General features: G+C 49.4%; 3 protein-coding genes across 3 annotated transcripts; 2 read left to right on the plus strand and 1 right to left on the minus strand.

Moving 5' to 3' along the window:
* Positions 1-549: 549 nt before the first annotated feature.
* Positions 550-7,840, minus strand: SKA2 (spindle and kinetochore associated complex subunit 2; the record flags this gene model as incomplete). Its single annotated transcript, XM_079545347.1, has 7 exons — positions 7,784-7,840; positions 3,901-3,990; positions 3,031-3,207; positions 2,683-2,769; positions 1,708-1,747; positions 1,152-1,284; positions 550-676 (listed from the first exon to the last, which is right to left on the minus strand). The coding sequence occupies exons 1-7, from the start codon at positions 7,814-7,816 to the stop codon at positions 550-552; spliced, it is 687 nt and encodes a 228-aa protein (XP_079401473.1). The 5' UTR covers positions 7,817-7,840.
* A 353-nt stretch (positions 7,841-8,193) lies between these two features.
* Positions 8,194-11,982, plus strand: PRR11 (proline rich 11; the record flags this gene model as incomplete). The annotated part of the gene is made up of 10 exons (XM_079545317.1): positions 8,194-8,375; positions 8,417-8,589; positions 8,723-8,838; positions 9,623-9,745; positions 10,004-10,270; positions 10,398-10,496; positions 10,959-11,068; positions 11,201-11,260; positions 11,347-11,440; positions 11,914-11,982. 10 exons carry the CDS (start codon positions 8,194-8,196, stop codon positions 11,980-11,982), a joined length of 1,293 nt encoding a protein of 430 aa, XP_079401443.1.
* Positions 11,983-12,978: 996 nt separating this feature from the next.
* Positions 12,979-18,125, plus strand: SMG8 (SMG8 nonsense mediated mRNA decay factor; the record flags this gene model as incomplete). The annotated part of the gene is made up of 4 exons (XM_079545318.1): positions 12,979-14,698; positions 15,400-15,545; positions 15,891-16,766; positions 17,928-18,125. 4 exons carry the CDS (start codon positions 12,979-12,981, stop codon positions 18,123-18,125), a joined length of 2,940 nt encoding a protein of 979 aa, XP_079401444.1.
* Between the last annotated feature and the right edge of the window lie 502 nt (positions 18,126-18,627).

The raw sequence follows: 18,627 nt of genomic DNA on the forward strand, positions 1-18,627 counted from the left end.
CGAACTTCAGACCTTCTGCTTTCTCAAATTTGGTGTAAATCGATGAACCAAACACCTGAGGGCGGTCAAAGGCAGCTCCGAGCACGGGGCCACAACCTCCCGTCTGTGTGGGGCTGCGGTTGTGCCGGGGTGTACAAAAGGCAGCAAAGGTAGGGACAGGGCAGCAGTCACCCACACAGAAGAAGAGTAATGAGTGTGTGGACACGCTCTGCTTCCATCATTTATTTATTCAGGAATGTGAGTAGAATGAAGTGGCCCAGGTTATTTGTATCAAAAACCCGGCTCAGGAATGCAAGCAATCACATGGAAATGACACCTGGTTAACAGCGCTGTTCAAAAAACCGCACGGGCTGCAGTCGTGTAAACATCCACGGGGAAATGCCAACCTCAACGGGTTTCATTCTGCAGCTCTTCAAGTACCAGAAATAGCATTTGTGTACAGAAATATTAACAGCCTTCAGCAGCGCTCTGTAACTCCCAGCCATCAAACAGCTGTCAGTGACACGGCCAAGGTGCTGTGTGCCCAGTGAGGGCGGACCAGGCCTTCATTTACACGACTAACTTAACATTGCCTTGTTTGTCAAGTTCCACAATAGCAAGCTCTTTCAAGATCCGTATCCTTGTGTCAGTGGCTCTCATGTTCATTTTGTTCATCTGTGAAATGCTCAGTGCCGCTCTGTAAGGCAAGAAAAGTGCTGAGCACAACGGGGCATGGAGCAGCAGGTCTGACAGAAAATGGCAAAAAAGCACTTCTTGTTTAAGGAAATATTTGTGCACATGCTCTGCCATTCTCAACGTTTATTCAAACTGTCCTCAGCTTTACCAGGCTGCATTAAACTGGAACAGTCACTTCCTGGCACAACTTCATGATACAGAATTCCTGCATCTAAAACTTCCTGACTGTTATCTCGTCACCAGAAAGAACACATCCAGTGAAAACGAGCATAAAAGTCATTTGTATGCAAATGAACTCAGGGTTTTGTCTGACACTCTGTGCTGCACACCCACCCAGAAGGGTGCAGAGGAGCACGATGAAATGCCAGTCACTATAGAGCAGCAGGTGGTAAATGAGCTGTTTCTGTTTCATTTGAAAATGCTGAATTTCTGTGCAGCATATACAATTCTTATTAATGAGTAGCTTTAAGTCTTACCTGTTCTTATTTACAACAAAGTGGTTAAATAAATCCTTGTACAAATTGTTCAAGTCTGCTAATTTAACGGTGCTTCTGATACTCCTTGGCACAGTCAGAAGTGTTTCTTCAGTCAGTGGTTTGAACTGTGACTCTAAAAAATTGCAAATAGAAGATAGTTGGTGCTTCAGAAATCAGGGCAAAAAAGAAGGATACCTGCACTACTTATTAACAAAGCTCCCAAATGAGTCTAAAGGAGGAAGGAGAGGAGGAAGATACTCCCCCCAGACTATCATTATTGCTACAGACACCGTGAAATATAATGGATTTAAGATCTGATGTGGATTTGAGATCTGATGTGCATTAATAGACGTGGTCTGTCAGACACCATTTGGAAAACAACAACAACAAAAATTCCTTTCTGTAAAGGATAAATGGATTAAACAAGGGTTATTTCTGTGGTAAAGTAGTATACCATCTGCTTCCAGACCACAAACATAAGACAAAAACCCAACAAATCACAGACGTGCACACACACACACACAACAACCAGCAGGAAGAATCTTCCACCACTCACCTTCAGCTGAGTCAGGGTCTACAGATTCTGAACAGAATGGCTAAAAATAAACAAAAAAATGTCAGGATTTCTTGTGAGTTTGGCTGAGAAATTAGATTTTTTTACAATTTCATTTCTGTGTGAGCTATTATGTCTTATTTGGATAACTGAGGATCTTGCAGCCACTGAAGCCAACAGCAGAACCTTAGGCATTGAACAAATCCTGGTTTTGAATAAAACGTGCTTAAAATGGAAACAGAAGGACTCAAATGCAAGTCAGACAGAGCTCTTCAGCTTTCTCCTTTGCATTCCAGTGCAGATCTTGCAAAAATCACTGCACGTGCAGAAAAGGAAAACAATGGCTTTCCTATTCCCAAACAACCTGCAGAGGCTGACAGTTCCAACAAGCAAAGGGAGCTGCATCAAACCTCAGCTAGAAATGCAGCCAAAAAATCCCCCCAAAATCTTCACTATTTTGCTGTTATTATGAGACCAAGACCAAATATTTGCAGATAATTATATTAAAATGTTGTGCTATAAATAAATATGGGAGAATATCCAACTTTTTAACAAGTGTTAGTTTAGATCTGTGTTCTACTGCAGTTAAAATACACTTAAATTATTGCTAGTCCCAAACTGCACTGAACTGAATCCATCACATTCTTCGCTGCCATCCAAAGTCTTATTAAATAATGTATTAAAAGAACATTTCCCAATGAAAAATAAATAAATAAATAAATTTTTAAAAAAGAGAGAAACCAAGCAAACAAACAAGGAGAAAAATCTTCTATCTTAACAGTTTTTCCTCTCTAGGCAACTTAATGGGGAGAAATAACCAACTTAACCAGTCAACAACAGAAGAGAAAAAGTTTGTTAGGAACTTCAGCACCATTTCTGAAAAACTCTACTCAAGGTGTGAAGGTGCCAAAGCAGCCCTTCTGATGTCAGCTGCTCGGGACTCAGCTTCTGCAGTACCAGTGCTCTGTGCCTAATTACCTTTTCAACCAGTGATTCCATTTCTTTAGCAGTTTGGCAGCCTAACTGCTGTGCTGCAGCCTGTTCTTCTTCTGACAGAGGCAAGCGCTGGAAAAAAAAGACATTTGTCATCTGAGCCACTGACAGGATAACTTTTAACTCCAAAAGTAAATACTACTGGCTTAACCACTGAGCAATGAATCAGGCTGGCTTCAATCTTATCTACATTTCTACTGGTACACTGTCTTATCTCCGAAGCATCCATGCATGCAATAGTTTCCAATTAAACTACCCATGTTACACAGAGGTTACACAAATGCCTGGTCATGTAGAGCACTGAGACCCAAGTTAGTGACATGGAAGCACTACCTGGAGATCAGTGCGTTGCTGCAGAGCCTGAACGATCCTCATGGTGTTCTCTAGAGCAGCACGGATGCCATTCATGGATTCTCTCTGCTCTAAGGAAACTTTTTCCAGCTGCACACATAACGTTTTGTAACGAGATTTCACCACAGAGAGTTCTTCCAAGAGAGCAACTGGATTTTCCTATGTAGAAAGGAAAGGTCCATTTAAACTGTCCAATAAGAGAAAATACCTGGGCACGTGAGAATTAAAAGCATGAGATTAAGACCAACTCTTTACAATAAAAGGTGCAGCTGAGAGTATCTCTTTTTTTCACAGGCACAAATGGCAGATGCTGTCAATAAACCTGTACAACTCCGTGGTTCCATAATGAATACAAGAGGAGGCCTTTATTGCGACGACAAATATGATATGGCTTTTCTGATTTGGAAGAAGGTAGAGATTTTGGAATAGAAGGGTTATATACCCAAGACTACATGTCACAATGCACATGGCAACAAGGGCTTTCTATGAGATTTTCACATGCTGCCATTTGCTGTTTCCCTCCCCAGCACTGTACTCAGCACTGCTGACCAGCAGGCTCCTCTCAGCTCTCACAAAGCGGCTGCACTTCAGGAACCATCTCTAACATCAGGTGCTACCATTACTGCTAACCTTACTGCTCTCCTCTCAACATAAAACCCAGGGGAATTTCACTGTATTAGAGATGCACACTTTCTGCTCATTGCTGCAGCTCATATACCTTGGTGTACATGCAATAAACATCTTACAACTAGATGAACATTCACATAATTTCAGCTTAAGGAAAAATAACTATTTATTACCAATTTCACGTAGAACGCCATAAAATCTATTCATTTAATTTGAAAACACTACCTCTGCTGCTGGATTATCAGGAAGACTTTTCATTATCTCAAATTCCAGTCTGTGTTGAATATAATCCAGATCAGATTCTGCCTTCTGGAACTGAAACATTCAGGGTTAGCCACAATGTATTACAACCAAAACCCAAAGACCAACCTCAGCCACTTGCATACACTGTATTTCAGGAAGGCAGAAGACAACTGCCTGCATTGTAAAGGCTGATGTCTTTCCAGCCCCCCCTGCCCCTCCATGCAAACCTCTCAGGACAAAGCTGAATCCCGCTGCAGGGGGAGCTCTCTCAGGGCACCACAACCATGCAGCTTTTTGAAACTGGTCTTCACAGCTTGCAGATGTTCCATTTGTTCTCCCCAGACACAAACATATTTCCCAGCAGTTTGTAAAGCTTTTTCTCAGTCAGCTGCTTTGCTTTTCAAACATTAAGAACTCTGCTAGCAAAACTGTAACACTCCATTATTTACACAGCAGAAACTAGGAAAAAAATCAGAGGAGTCGAGTGTAACAGATTTGGCTGTTAATTACATGAGGAGTTAATTCTCTCAGATGATTGTAGTGACTGTCACACATTCCATTATCCCCCACTAAAACAGACTGACAAACAGATAATACAGCTGATGACAACACATTGCTTTCCTTGGGATAAATAAACCACCAGAGAATGATGCCACTGCCTGCATGCAGCCTGCTGACAGCATCAGCACTGCAACTGTAATCAGCACCTGTAACACCTCTGGAGACTTCAGGGGAAGGTGTTCAGTGAAATCATTGGGGGGTTTTACAGTGACAGAACAGACTGTGATAAAAGTAAGTCAAAACTCTTGTAATTTACTTAGCTCAGTGTTGTTGTCACTAATTGTATCAAGCTTAACTCTGAAGTAATCAATACAACATTTGTAAGGATCAAAATAAGGCTGCATTTGTGAAAGCTCCTTATTAACTACTGGGAATGCAGACAATGAATATGGATGGATTTCAACATTGTCCATGAAGATCTGTTCTTGAAATATTTCAGTATCGATCACGTGGGAACGCCAAGTGAATGATAAGCCATGAATGCTGTGCTGCTGCTGTCCCTCAGGACAGAAATGGGGACAGGAATGTGCTGTGTATCCATCCTGCAGCCCTGGCTTCACCCTTTGTGCTCAATGAAAACATGAGCGCAGGATCAGCATTCCTGCTTTCTCCTGAAACTGTGCTAACTACAGAAGAGACAAAGGTTGCTATCAGCAATTTCAGAACATTTTTATAGGCCCAAGGATGTATTATCATCCACCTGCCTTTAGTTTATAACCGTTTATTTCTTGTAGTATTTATGTGACCATACACCTCCAAACCCCCAAGTGAAGGTTATGGGCTGTGCCCACCTGTATGACGAGTTCTGCACAGCAGTCACATGGGAAATGCAGTTTCTGAGACATAAATGTGTAACTTACTCACAGGCTGAGAGGAAAGCAATACAAGTGGAGGCACCACACGCCATCGCTGCACGCTCTGCTTTCAGATGCTTTGACAATACTATTGCACTGCTAGCTGTGAAGTACAGTAGTGCAATAAAGTCAGAGCATTCGTTAGCAGCAACAATTCTCAACAAGCCAATACACCCAAAATATGTGTTGGAAAGAAGAAAGTTGAACCAGGTGGTGCTTGCTGTGGGTCGTGGACATTGGGTAAGGGAATTCACCAAATCCAATTTAAGAGTTGTTTTTCCAATCACCTCCAGTCTCAGACACAACAGCACTTATGGATGCAGCTCCACAGCAGGGAGCACTGCAGACAGCACTGCTGGCCAATGCCCTTTTAACATTGCACTGCTTTGTGTATGATCACTAGTAGTACAACATAAAAAGGGCGCTGGACAGACACCGCTCAGAGGAACAGGCAGGCTCACCCCTCTACCAATGGTAGCAGAAACCAACTGAAAGGCTCTGAGTGCAGCACCTGCCCACTTCTCTACTTCTGCTAATTGTACTAAATGGACGTGTGCAGAATTTAAGTACCTTTCAGTGCAGACTGCTGAAGTACACACTGAAAAGCACTGCAAGTGAGTCAGCTTTACAGTTTCTTGCATAATAAATCTCACACTGTAGATGTTGTGGTTCATTCAACTCTTTGTGTTACTGTGCTTGAGTGCTGGGCTCCATTAACTGGAGGTGACCATTCACACTGCTTTGTAAGCTCCTACAAGTTAGTTTACCCCTGGTTCCAAGAGGCTGAGGCAAAGCTCTGCACAAAACGCGCGTCAGAACCCCTGGGGAAATAAGAAGTGTTATTTCACCACACTTCTGTGGGGAGAGCCAACCTCATGGAAGGAAGAAGCAACAAGCGGAAGGGAAAGTAAGAGGCATCAGTGAACACAGATGTCACTGTACATATATAAATGTATTGACAAAGAGTTATTACGTTTCTATAAGAAGTTTACATACAGGAAATCAGTTTCCAAATGGATTCCCCAAATGATTTTGGATAAAGACCCGGCTATAATCTCAAAACCCCTATCATCCACTCTGTGTCCCTTCAGCGATGTTACTGCGTTCTGATAAGAATTAAGAGAATATTATACTCGTTTTTCCTTTTCTTTAATTAGGAATTGAAACCAGTGCTATCAGAATGGGGGAACAGCAGGCAGGAATCAGCTGGGCTGCTTCTCTGTGTTTGTCTCTGCACTGAGATGTCCTTCTGCCATTCATGTGGAGCCCCTTTCTGCTTTGTAGGTACCTAATTTTGTAATAATTTTACGATAATTTATAATAACTTTAAATGTTTGGGATTCCAAGAATTCCTGGAAGTTTCCACACAGAGAAAAGACACAAAGGAGTGCCGTGCTTGACAAGCAATTCCAGTGAGAGCACTTAACTCGTGTAAGGAATGAAATGATCTCATTAAGCATCTACACGCATAAAATATTCCCAAAGGGCTTCAGATAGAGGAGAAAAAAAAAACAAAAAACCAAACGAGCTATGCATGTCACAAAACGACATGAAACAGCCAAAAAAAAAAAAAAAAAAAAAAAAAAAAGGTTGGGACGCGAAAGGCGCCACAGAGAACTGCGGCTGAAAAGCTCGGCAGCCCTGAGGGTGTGAGAGGACACAGCACCGCCTTCCTTCGCTCTTTAACTTTCTTCCCGCCGCCGGAGGACGGGCAGCGTTACATAACGGCGCTGCGCCGCCGGGCCGCCCGAGAGCAGCGGAGCGCGGTGAGGGCCGGGACCGCGAGGCCGGGCGAGAAGCGGAGCCGAGGGGAGGCCGGGGCGCGGCGCCGTCTCAGCGCTGGGCGGGAAACCGCCGCCCCGCTCCCCCCTACGGCTGTGCGCGCCGATGGGAGCGGCCGTCCGGCCTCCACCCGCCGGCCCAGGTGTGAGCTGCGCCCCCCCACCGCTGACTGAAAATGGATTCGTCCGAACGCGCCGCGCTCCACGCCCCCCCAACCCCTCCTCATGGGGCGGCGGGGAAATGGAGCGGCGCGGCCCAATCCCTCCGCGGGGCCTCCAACGGGCGGTGGTGCGGAGCGGATCGGAGCGGAGCGCGATTCCCCCCAGGTAGAGGGGAGTGGCGAGGCCCGGCCGCGGCGCTCAGGGCGGAACGGAGCGGCGTGGGGAACCCCGCCCCCCCGGGGTGTGGGGGGGCGGCGAACAGAACGGACCGGCCGAACCCGCCCGAGCCGGCGGCGGGCGGCGGCCGCCCCCTGAGGGCCGCGCCCCCGGCCTGCCCCTCCCGCGGGCTCCGCTCGGGGCCCGGCTCCGCTTGGCGGACGGCCGCTCTCCACCCTCGCGCCCCCGGCCGCGCCCGCGGCCCCTTCGCTCCCCTGGGCCTCAGCCCCGGAACTCTCCGAGCCGCGGCCGCCGCCCCCCGGCCCCGGCCCCGGCGCCTCCCGCGCTCACCATGGTCTCGAGCCTGGTAACCGCCGTCTCCATGTTGAATAGTTGACATTCCTCAGGCGGCGGCGGGGAGATGCCCACCCCCCGCCCCGCGGGGTGGGAGAGCCGGAGGCTCCGATTGGGCAGCTGTCACTCGGAGTTCCCTTCCCATTGGCTCGCGGCTGACAGAGGGCGCTCGCTATTGGGCGGGAAGGAATGTAAACCCTCTCTGAGGTAGAGGAGAGGCTATTGGTTGGTGGAAAGGCTGCGGGCGGTGAGTGGTTGGGGGAGGGAAGTCCGCGAGCCACCATTGGGACAGAGTGGAATCCAGCTGCGATTGGATGGAGAAGAGGGTACTGGGCTGCTATTGGCGAGAAAGCGGAGCTCCGTGAGCTGCAGCCTATCGCAGCGCGGCGAGGGCGCGCCTTGATCCAATGGCGGAGCGGAGCAGCGCCCGGCCCACGATTGGCCCTTTCTCCTCTCCCGTCGAGCTCAGGCCCGGCGGCCAATCAACGCGCGGCTGGCGGGGGCCGCGGGTGGAGGCGGCGGAGAACGGCGCTGCCATTGGCTGCGCGCGGCGCGAGGAGCGGTTTGAATCGGCGGCGCCGGGCAGGAGGTGAGCGGACTGAGGGGGGCTGGGGGGGGTTGTGCTGACAGACCCCGCGGTAACGGACCGCCGGGCCTGGGGCCGCACCCGGCGGTCTGCAGGAGCGGGATGTCCCGCTGTGTGCCGTCACGGCGCCGTGAGACGCGGCTGCGCCGTGTGTCCGCTGGGAGCGGCTCCGGCTGGGGCCGCGTTAACGGCTACCCCCTCCTTTACAGCAGCGATGGTGAAGCACAAACGGCGCCGCCGACGGCCGAGAGGCAAAACCAAAGCCGCCCCGCAGTCACAGCGCCCGGCGCCTCCTTGCGATCGCGGCGCTGCCGTCCGCCCCGCCTCGGCTCACCTTCCTCCGGTCGCAGCTGCGGCCCGGCCCTCGCTCTGCCCGCTGCCTTTGCCCGCTGTGACACACGTGGTTCAGCCTTTGGCTGCGGTCGCGTCGCTGCTGTTGTGCTGGTGCCGCAGCGCCGTCGCGCAGGTACGTTGTCTGCTTCGTTGTGCTGCCCGCCCGGCCGCGGGGCTGAGCCGTAAGTGCAGCCGTGTCCATTGCGGCACCTGAAGTACGGCTGTGTTGGATGCTGAAGGAAGGGAGCCTTAAGCAGGAGGGGAGTCGACTCTTGGAAAGGGCGAATAACAGCAGGACAAGGGGAAATGGTTTGAAGTTGAGGGAGGGAAGATTGAGAGGATGTCAGGGGGAAGTTCTTCACGGAGAGAGTGGTGAGGTGCTGGAACAGCTGCCCAGAGAGGCTGCGGATGCCCCGTCCATCCCTGGAGGTGTTCAAGGCCAGGTTGGATGGGGCCCTGGGCAGCCTGGGCTGGTATGAAATGTGGAGGCTGGTGGTCCTGCCTGTAGCAGGGGTTTGGAGCTTTGTGATCCTTGAGGTCCCTTCAACCCGGACCATTCTGTGATTCTGTAACATCTTCAAATACCTGAAAGATATACATTAAATGTGTGAAATGGAGCTTTTGTATTGCAGTATCAAGAGGATTTGCAATGTCTGAAGGCACTGCCTTTCTTTAGTAACAGAGATGACTGCTCACATTTGATGTGAATCAAGCCTTAGAATTCATAAATGGAGTGAGAAGGTCTGTTTGAGAAAATCACTCCTTGAGTTCCTGCTGTTTGATGAAACTGTGTATCTTAATGCTGTGTGTTCTGCTGGCCTTGGTGAGAACTTTGCGCTGGAACTGCCAACAGTGATCAGAGCTCTCTGGAAATGCAACTTAGTGAAAATATCCATGCGGTTTCTCTTTATTTCTAGAGTTTCACGGTGGTTAAAGAGGTGATATTTCCATCACGAGTCTGCTTAAGGGAGCTAAATGCATTCAAAGAGCAGCTGGAAAAGCTGGAAACTGAATTTTCTAGACTACAAGAAATACTGCAGGTCAGTCTCAATCCCAGTGGGGCAGGGTGGTGGTTTTTTGTGTCAGTGAGGAGGAAATCAAGATTTCACTGCAGAGTGTTTCATCTCTCTGCATACAGCGTTGCTAAGCTGCAGTTACTTAATGGCAAAATGGAGCTGGTTGTCCAGTGAGACCTTCTACCTCTTTCTGGATCAACTGAAGCCAGAATCTCCTTTCTCAAAAAATTGCATATGCTTTTAGCAGTGGATTTAACATTCTTTTATTTCTGTTGTTTTCAGAAGAGTGGAATTACGACTTTGTCTGCAGAAAGCTCTCACTGTCAGAGGTGCAGTAAAACAGTTCTGGGTGCTCCTGCAGAAGTGCAGCCAAACCCTCCATCATCAGTTCCTGGGCCTCCTGCAGTGCAGCTGCAGCCTACAGCTGTGCCGCCTCCTCCTCCTCCTCTTCTTCCTCCTCCTCCTCTTCCTCCTCCACCACTGCCACCACCAAAACTGCCTGCAGCACCTCTCCTCCTCAAACGTGGCAACGCCTCTAAAGCACTGCTGGTAAGGATTGAGGTGATTCTTCTACTCATGGGCTGAGTTCTTTTGTGGGTTCATTGGGAACAAATCTTTGTGAACGAGCAGCCCCTTGCTGATCCTCATCTCCCTTCCAACCATGTTTTGTTCTTAGGAGCCATCGGTAAAAAAAGATGCACCGATGCACATCACTCTCAAAGATCTCCTGAATGTAAAGCTAAGGAAGACAGACAGCAGCCTGAAAACAAACAAGGTGAACCAGAGGACTTGTGGATAATGGTGCACTGGGGCCAACTGTGCTTGTTTTGCAGTTTTTTTGCAGTGCTTGTTTTGGCCCCTCAGAGAATTTTTCAAGAAATTAACTATTTCAAAATCTCAGTGATCAGCTCTAAGGAATCCTAATTCTGTGTGTTCGCACTGGAAATGAACAAATTAAATGACTAATGCCAATGTCAGCTCACGTGCAGCACAGCTCTTCTGATTTTAGATGAAGGGCTTTACAGTATCAATATATTTTGCAGTTTCTGGAGGTCTTGTTTGCACTTGTTTGTTTTTAAACAAATAGAAGTTTATCCAAGACATATTGAAATCATCATTCAAAAATGCATGAAAGCCATAAGTCACTGAAATCTTTCAGGATGTGAATCTGAAATGGATCTGTGATTAGTAAGGCCTTCTAAAGTTTATCTGTGGTAACATTATTTTCTGTCTTCAGGCAGGATCCCCAGAGAGGACACGCAGGGCATTAATTACAGTCTCTGATTTACAGAGTGTTAATCTGAGATCCAAATCCAAGCCATCAGCTCACATTACAAGCTCCTTAACGTAAGATGCTTTCATTCTTTCTTCAGTATTACATTCTGCCCTTCAAAATACATCTTTCTGTTCAGAACAACGATGAACACTTTACACAGTGGAAGCAGTTTCATTTAAACCTGTTTTGTTTTCTTGCAGTAGAACCCCACCTAAAAACCAGTTAGATCTTCGGAAACATCTTAAGAAAGTCAATATACAAAGGTAAGCTGCACTCTGTTCTCTTGCTTTGTTATTCTAAATAAAATCAGAGAACTAATCCCAATTGCCCTCATTTCCAACCTTTTCAGAAGTCCTGGTGGCACTCCACTAAATAAAGAAAACACTGAATGTGGGACTGGGCTGACACCCATTATGACACAGGCACTGCGGCGCAAATTCCAGGCAAGTCACGATGTCTGTCTTTTTGGAACGAGGAGCTGGCTTTAAAATCCATGCAGTTTCATATGGATTTTTTTCCTGCAGTGCAGTGGTATCAGTGCCCAGTCCATAAGTATCACTCCAGCGTGCTCATTGCCCACAGATAAAGGTGTTTGTTCTATCACTCCCATTTTGTTGGTGAGGAAACTGCAGAAGGCGAGTGGTGTTGCCCCTCTTCCAGCAGGTGATCTGACCTGGCTAAGGACAAAAATGGCTTTCTTTATCACCATTCCAGTATTGTCAGCACTATCTCTAAGATCAGAGATCTATCTGGGTACCAGGAGAACAGAACCTGAGGATTCATCATAACTTCTACCTTAAGGATTGGCCGCATCTGTTCTCTTTTATGAAACATCAGTTAAGAATTACATTTTGTCTCAGTAGCAATTAATACCAAGCTCACATCCCAAGGTCTGACCCAGCTCTTGTGTTAACAGATGGCACATCCGAAGAGCCCCTCACCGGCCCGGCTGAGCGCTGCCAGCAGCTTTGATGAGCACAAGTAAGGTTTACACAGCAGTGTGTTTTCATTAATGGTCAGGGAGCTCCTTGGATCACGTTTTAATGTCACTGAGGCACAATGAATGTGTGTGAGTGCATTTAAGAAGGGGGCATTCTGAAAGCACTATATCCAAAGTCTGCCCTTTTTAAAGGCAACATCTTTCCACTGCGTCTCAATCTGGTTTTGTATTTTGTAAGACAAAATGAGGTTTTCTCAGTATTTTAATACCTGGCTGCTGCTGAAACAGGGACTGTTGTGTTCCTGGTGCTGATTCTGCTTGTAATATACGTGTGTTTGTTTATGGAAATTCAGTATTTTTTATAACAAGACTGATCTTGACAGCAATTGCACAAATTCCAAGCAAAGCAGCAGTTATGCCCTCTGGTGCTCCTGAAGTGAACGTTTACAGTCTTCCACAAACAATTACATGGTTAAAAGCACATGAGACAACTGCACTATGTATCGCTTTGGGGCCAGATGAGGTCACCTCTGCTATTAAAGGCCGCACTGCTTGGAGGCGGGCAGCTGAAGGCTCCCAGGGCACAGCAATGGAGCTCACTGCCCAGCGTGGACACGGTGTGGCCTTGGGACAGAGCCCTGCTTTACAAGGACTGGGTTTCAGTCGCACTCGGGCCCCTTTCCCAGAGCTTGGCCATGCATCCTGCATGGCTTCTGCCACTGGAGCATCACCCCAGAGCTTCGTGGGAGGAGGAAGAGCAGCGGGGCCGTCCTGGGACCGGTGATGCTCTGCAGGCAGTTCTGGGACCACCCTATGATGAAGCGCTGCCTGACACTCCGCTCCTGCACTGCTTGTCGTGGAATAAACTCAACTCGTTTCAAACCGACCGACCGCGCGTTAAGCTGAGCTCAATGCCCCCGCCGTCACCGCGGCTCGTTCCTCAATACGCGCGCTTCAATCGCCGCGCGTTCAACGCTCGCAGTGCCCGGGGCGGGGCGGCGCAGGCGCGGCGTTGGCGCAGGCGCGGGGCCGGGCGGAGCGATGGCGGGGCAAATCGCGGGGCCGATGGCGGGGCCGGGAGGAGCGATGGCGGGGCCGGTGAGCCTGCGGGAGCTGCTGCTGGCCGGCAGCGAGGCGAGCGGAGCGGCGGCGGCGGCGGCGGCGGCGGCGGGGCCGGGCGCGGCGACGGCTCCAGGAGAGGAGGAGGTGTGCGTGGTGGGCATCTTCGGCAAGACCGCGCTGCAGCTGTGCTCGGAGAAAGCGGCCCTGGTGAGCACCGTGTGCGACCGGCAGGTGTTTCCCCTCTTCGAGAGGGAGGAGGCCGAAGAGGCGGGAGGCGGCGCGGGGAGGGAGGGCGAGACGGCCGGCAGGGACTACAACCATCTGCAGGCGTACTACAGCCAGGAGAGCCGCGTGCTGTACCTGGTGCTCACCTCCATCTGCGATACGCCGCAGCTGCTGCGGGCGTGCGGGGACCTGGCGGCGGCCGAGAGCCGGGAGAACGGGCCCGGGGTGCCGCTGCCCCACGCCGAAGCGCACGAGTTCTGGAAGCACCAGGAGAAACTGCACTGCCTCAGCCTCCTCTACCTCTTTTCCGTGTGCCACATCCTGCTGTTGGTGCACCCCACCTGCTCCTTCGACATCACCTACGACCGTGTCTTCAGGGCGCTGGATGGGCTGCGGCAGAAGGTGCTGCCCTCCCTGAAGGCTGCCATCAAGGACTGCCCCGTGGGCAAGGAGTGGAAGCTGAACTGCAGGCCCTGCCCGCCGCGCCTGCTCTTCCTCTTCCAGCTCAACGGGGCCCTGAAGGTGGATCCCCCCCCGGGCAGGGGCCAGGACCCCTGCGGCCACCTGGAAAAGCCCCCCCCCAAGAAGCACTCCCCCAAGAGGAGGCTGCAGCACGCCCTGGAGGACCAGATCTACCGTATCTTCCGCAAGAGCAGGGTGCTGACCAACCAGAGCATCAACTGCCTGTTCACCGTGCCTGCTAACCAGGCCTTCGTGTACATCGTGGCTGGAGGGGCGCAGGACGGGGAGGATCCCGTGGCCATGCTTCTCGATCAGCTCAGGAGCAACTGCACCATGAGGGAGACGGACTCCCTGCTGGCTCCCACCCTGTCGGGACCCCGGAGGTACCAGATGATGCGTCACGGCAGGCAGCAGCTCTCCTTCTATGCAGAAAGCAGCAGCAGCAGCTCCAGTTCCTCAGGGCAGCTGGTGGACTGTACCCTGAAGGAGTTCTTGTGGCAGCACGTGGAGCTGGTGCTCAGCAAGAAGGGCTTCGATGACAGCGTAGGGAGGAACCCGCAGCCCTCTCACTTTGAGCTCCCGACCTACCAGAAGTGGGTTGCTGCAGCTCTAAAGCTGTACGAAGTGACCATCGAAGGCAAAGACGACGACCCGACTTCACTCACTGGTGAACTGAGCTCAAAAATCATGGGCAGCATCAAAGTTCTGGAAGGCTATTTAGATATAGACACCAAGTTCTCCGAAAACCGTTGCCAGAAAGCCCTTCCCATGGCCCACAGTGCCTATCAGTCCAACCTGCCCCACAATTACACCATGACAGTCCATAAGAACCAGCTGGCCCAGGCCTTGCGAGTGTACAGCCAACACGCCCGCGGCCCGGCCTTCCATAAGTATGCCATGCAGCTGAATGAGGACTGCTACAAGTTCTGGAGCAACGGGCACCAGCTTTGTGAGGAACGAAGTTTAACTGACCAGCACTGCGTGCACAAGTTTCATTTGCTCCCCAAAGCAGGTAAAGAAACTCATTTGTGATTGGTTCTCTCTGCTTAATTTTGTACCTCCTTTAAAACGCCTTCAGCTTCAGTGACCAGTTTGGGCCCTGTGTTCTGAGCAGTGTGTTGCAGATAGGGGGAGCACGTACAGTGCGATTGCAATGCACAGGACCAGGGTATAGAAGGAACTATAGGTGGTAAGGCCTTGTTTCATGCTGTCAGTGTCACATAGGCATTCTCACTCTCAACTATTCTCACATCCTTATGCCTTTGCGTCCTCTGAATTCTATGTAAAACAGACACCACGGCTCCACTCACATGAAGTAAAGTTTAGGAGCAAGCCTGCTCAGTGATAACTTTGATTGTGCATTGCTAATTGGAGGTGTTACACTGGAGCTCTTCTAACAAGAGATACAGGGGATAAAGAAGTTCTTTGGGAAAAGTTCTTTGCCCTCTGCCTCCTTTTACCCAGCTTGATTGAGTGCAATCAAGGGATGGAAACTGAGATATAAGTGTTGCAGGCAGAAGAACTACTTATGTCTTGTAAGAAGCTTCTAAAAGCAAAGACAATACAGTTTAGAGGTGTAATCTACACTGGAACTTTGTATACAAGAGGGGAAAGAGAAAAGGAGTTACTGGTTTTGTTAGGTAAGTAGCAAGGAAGAGAATCAGAGTCTCTAGAAATAGGGAGCGTTTTATCTGATTGGTTTTTTGCTTCTAGGGGAAAAGCCAGAAGCAGACAGAAATCCCCCAATCCTGTACCACAACAGCCGGGCTCGTTCCACTGGTGCCTGTAACTGTGGAAGAAAACAAGCTCCTCGTGATGACCCCTTTGACATCAAAGCAGCTAATTACGACTTCTACCAGGTAATTATTGAGTCTCTATTTTTGCTTCACGCGGTGTTTTTGCATCATCAACACAGTCTGTTTTCGGAAAGGACCACAAATCAATGTCCTCTTAACCTTATCAACATGTGAATGTTGCTTAGGGAAAACGTGCCTGGAAGCACGATGGGCTGAGGGGGCAATTAAAGTCTTCTCCACTGCATGCTAATTGCTAAATCCATCCTGCTCAGACTGTCCTCCATTTGCTGTTTTGATTCTCACATAGCACAGATCTCTTGAGCCTGAATTGTACCTTCTGAACGGTCTGGCTGAACTCTCCTGTGCCAGTGACAAGTTGGAAAGTTAACCACGTTTTGTTTTTCGTAGCTGCTGGAAGAAAAATGCTGCGGGAAACTGGAGCACATCAATTTTCCCATATTTCAGCCAAGCACACCTGATCCAGCACCTGCGAGGGATGAGGCATCGCCTGCCCCTCCAGAGGGCGAAATTGAGAAACTTAAAGAGAAAGAACCTCAGACTCAGGGCGAAAGCACAGGTCTGAGCTTAGCCCTCAGCCTGGGTCAGTCAACGGGCAGCTTGGGCACTTACCCACCAGATGCCCAGGGAGGAGGGGACAATGCAGAAGGCCAGGGGCAGAGTGGGGAGTCCAAAAGCGAGAAAAGGCCGAGCCTGGTGGATCGCCAGGCATCCACTGTCGAGTACCTCCCTGGGATGCTCCATTCAAATTGCCCCAAAGGCCTTCTGCCAAAGTTCTCCAGTTGGTCACTGGTTAAGCTGGGGCCTGCTAAGGCTTATAACTTCCACACAGGCCTGGACCAGCAAGGCTTCATCCCAGGAACAAACTACTTAATGCCTTGGGATATTGTCATCAGGACAAGAGCTGAGGACGAAGGAGACTTAGATACCAATTCCTGGCCCGCTCCTAACAAGGCTATTCCTGCCAAAAGGAGTGCAGTGGTGATGGGAAGAGGAAGACGGAGAGATGACATAGCTCGAGCTTTTGTAGGGTTTGAATATGAAGATGCACGTGGAAGGAGGTTCATGTGTTCAGGGCCTGATAAGGTCATGAAAGTGATGGGAGGGGGGCCGAAGGAGTCCGCCATCAAAGCCCTCAATTCTGACATGCCGCTCTACATCCTGTCCTCGACTCAGGGACGGGGACTCAAGCCCCATTACGCTCAGTTCATGAGACTTTTTGTGGTGGTTCCCGACGCTCCGCTGCAAATAACACTGACACCTCAGGTAAGAAATGGAATCTGTTACCTGCAGAGCAAAGGTTGAGTGCTGAAGCATTAACTGCAGGGCCAGAGGGCGCAAAGTGGGAGCCAAAGGGTGCTGGGGATTTTTCCCTGAGTTGGGAAAGTTCCTTAATGCTGACAATGGAACTCGCTTCTATGATGGGATACATTTAACTACTCACATAGGAACCTATTTCTGTTAGAAGTTAAAGAAGGGTGCTAATTGAGCCTTGACTCAACACCAGAATTCCAGCAGTAATATAAAAGCATGCAGTTTAGCTCAGTGGATACTTAATTTTGTTCTTGTCCTCCTGTCTCACTCATTTCTGATGTTTTTGTGAAAGCCATCAGACTCCACAGGGAGCATTTCAAGTTTATCCTTTTAGAGGAAGGTGGAATGAAGTGGAAGCAAGGAGATGCAGTAAGCAATCTGTCAGCTTTGAAACTCAGGCAAGAACTGAAGGCTCTGTTTCTGCTGCCACCATTTTGTTGCTTATTCCCAGCTTGCATCCATATGACACCTTATAACTCCTAAAAGTGTAAAAATGTTTGGAAAACTTGCTATGCTATGCATTGTAAGTTCCATGCGTCAGTTCCTCGTGTGAATAAGGCTTTCTCAGTTTTCTAATATAGCTTATAGATGACCTAGAGTAAGTGCTGCTGACATCCTTCACTTGGCTTTCAGTAACAGCTCAGTTGTCTCTGTGCCACAGCATTGAAGTCCCATTAATGTGGTGATTAGTGCTGCCTGGAGGGAGGTGGGCTTGTGGTTTATTGAGAGCTGCAGCCTTAAATCCAGCATCTTGCCTACGGTGGAAGCCTATGGATGGCTCACAGAAGTGAGGCACAGTGGTTTCCTGCAGCCTGCTGAAGTGGATGAGATCCTGACTGTAGGCAAGATCAGTAGACTTCCTTGGATTCATTTGACTCTTAAGTCTTCATTTTTCACGCAGAGGAACAGGCTGCCCAAGAAGGCTGTGGATGCCCCATCCCTGCAGGCATTCAAGGCCAGGCTGGATGTGGCTGTGGGCAGCCTGGTCTGCTGGTTGGTGACCTGCACACAGCAGGGGTTGGAACTGGATGATCGTTGGGGTCCTTTTCAACCCGGGCCATTCTATGATTCTGATGGTGATTGACGATCTACTCATTTGCTTCTTCTTCTCAGGTTCAACCCGGGCCACCACCTTGCCCTGTGTTCTACCCTGAGAAGCAGGAAATCACGCTTCCATCGGACGGGCTGTGGGTGCTCAGGTTTCCCTATGCATACGTGACGGAGCGTGGGCCGTGCTTTCCTCCAAAGGAAAGCCAACAACTGATGAGTTACAAAGTTCTCCGAGGAATACTGAAAGCGATGACTCAGTAAGGAGTGCTCTGGGAAATGGGTTTGAGTTTAAAAAGATGGTCCCGATCCAAATTATGGATTTAGATTCCTGGGTATCACTGATTTTGTGACTCCCACTGCGTTTCCCAGGAACATGGAACTGGAAGTAAAGGCAAAGTGAAGAAGGCAGTCCAAGAAAACAGCAATTTTTCTTCTGTTTATTCAGGTTTTGTATGTAAAAAATAAAAGCTGGTTATCACAATACACTGAGCCTGTACTACTGATGTTTGGGTGATATTGCTTCTCCCTCTTTCTAATACTTATTAGGGGGTGATGAAGCATGGAACAGGTTGCCCAAGGAGGCTGTGGATGCCCCATCCCTGCAGACATTCAAGGCCAGGCTGGATGTGGCTCTGGGCAGCCTGGTCTGCTGGTTGGTGACCTGCACACAGCAGGGGGTTGGAACTGGATGAGCGCTGTGGTCCTTTTCAACCCAGGCCAGGTTACTATTAGAGAACGCTTAGCAACGAGCACAGCCTAAGAT

The sequence above is a fragment of the Tetrao urogallus genome (genome assembly GCF_951394365.1).
Source record: "Tetrao urogallus genome assembly, chromosome: 20".
Classification (NCBI taxonomy): domain Eukaryota; kingdom Metazoa; phylum Chordata; class Aves; order Galliformes; family Phasianidae; genus Tetrao; species Tetrao urogallus.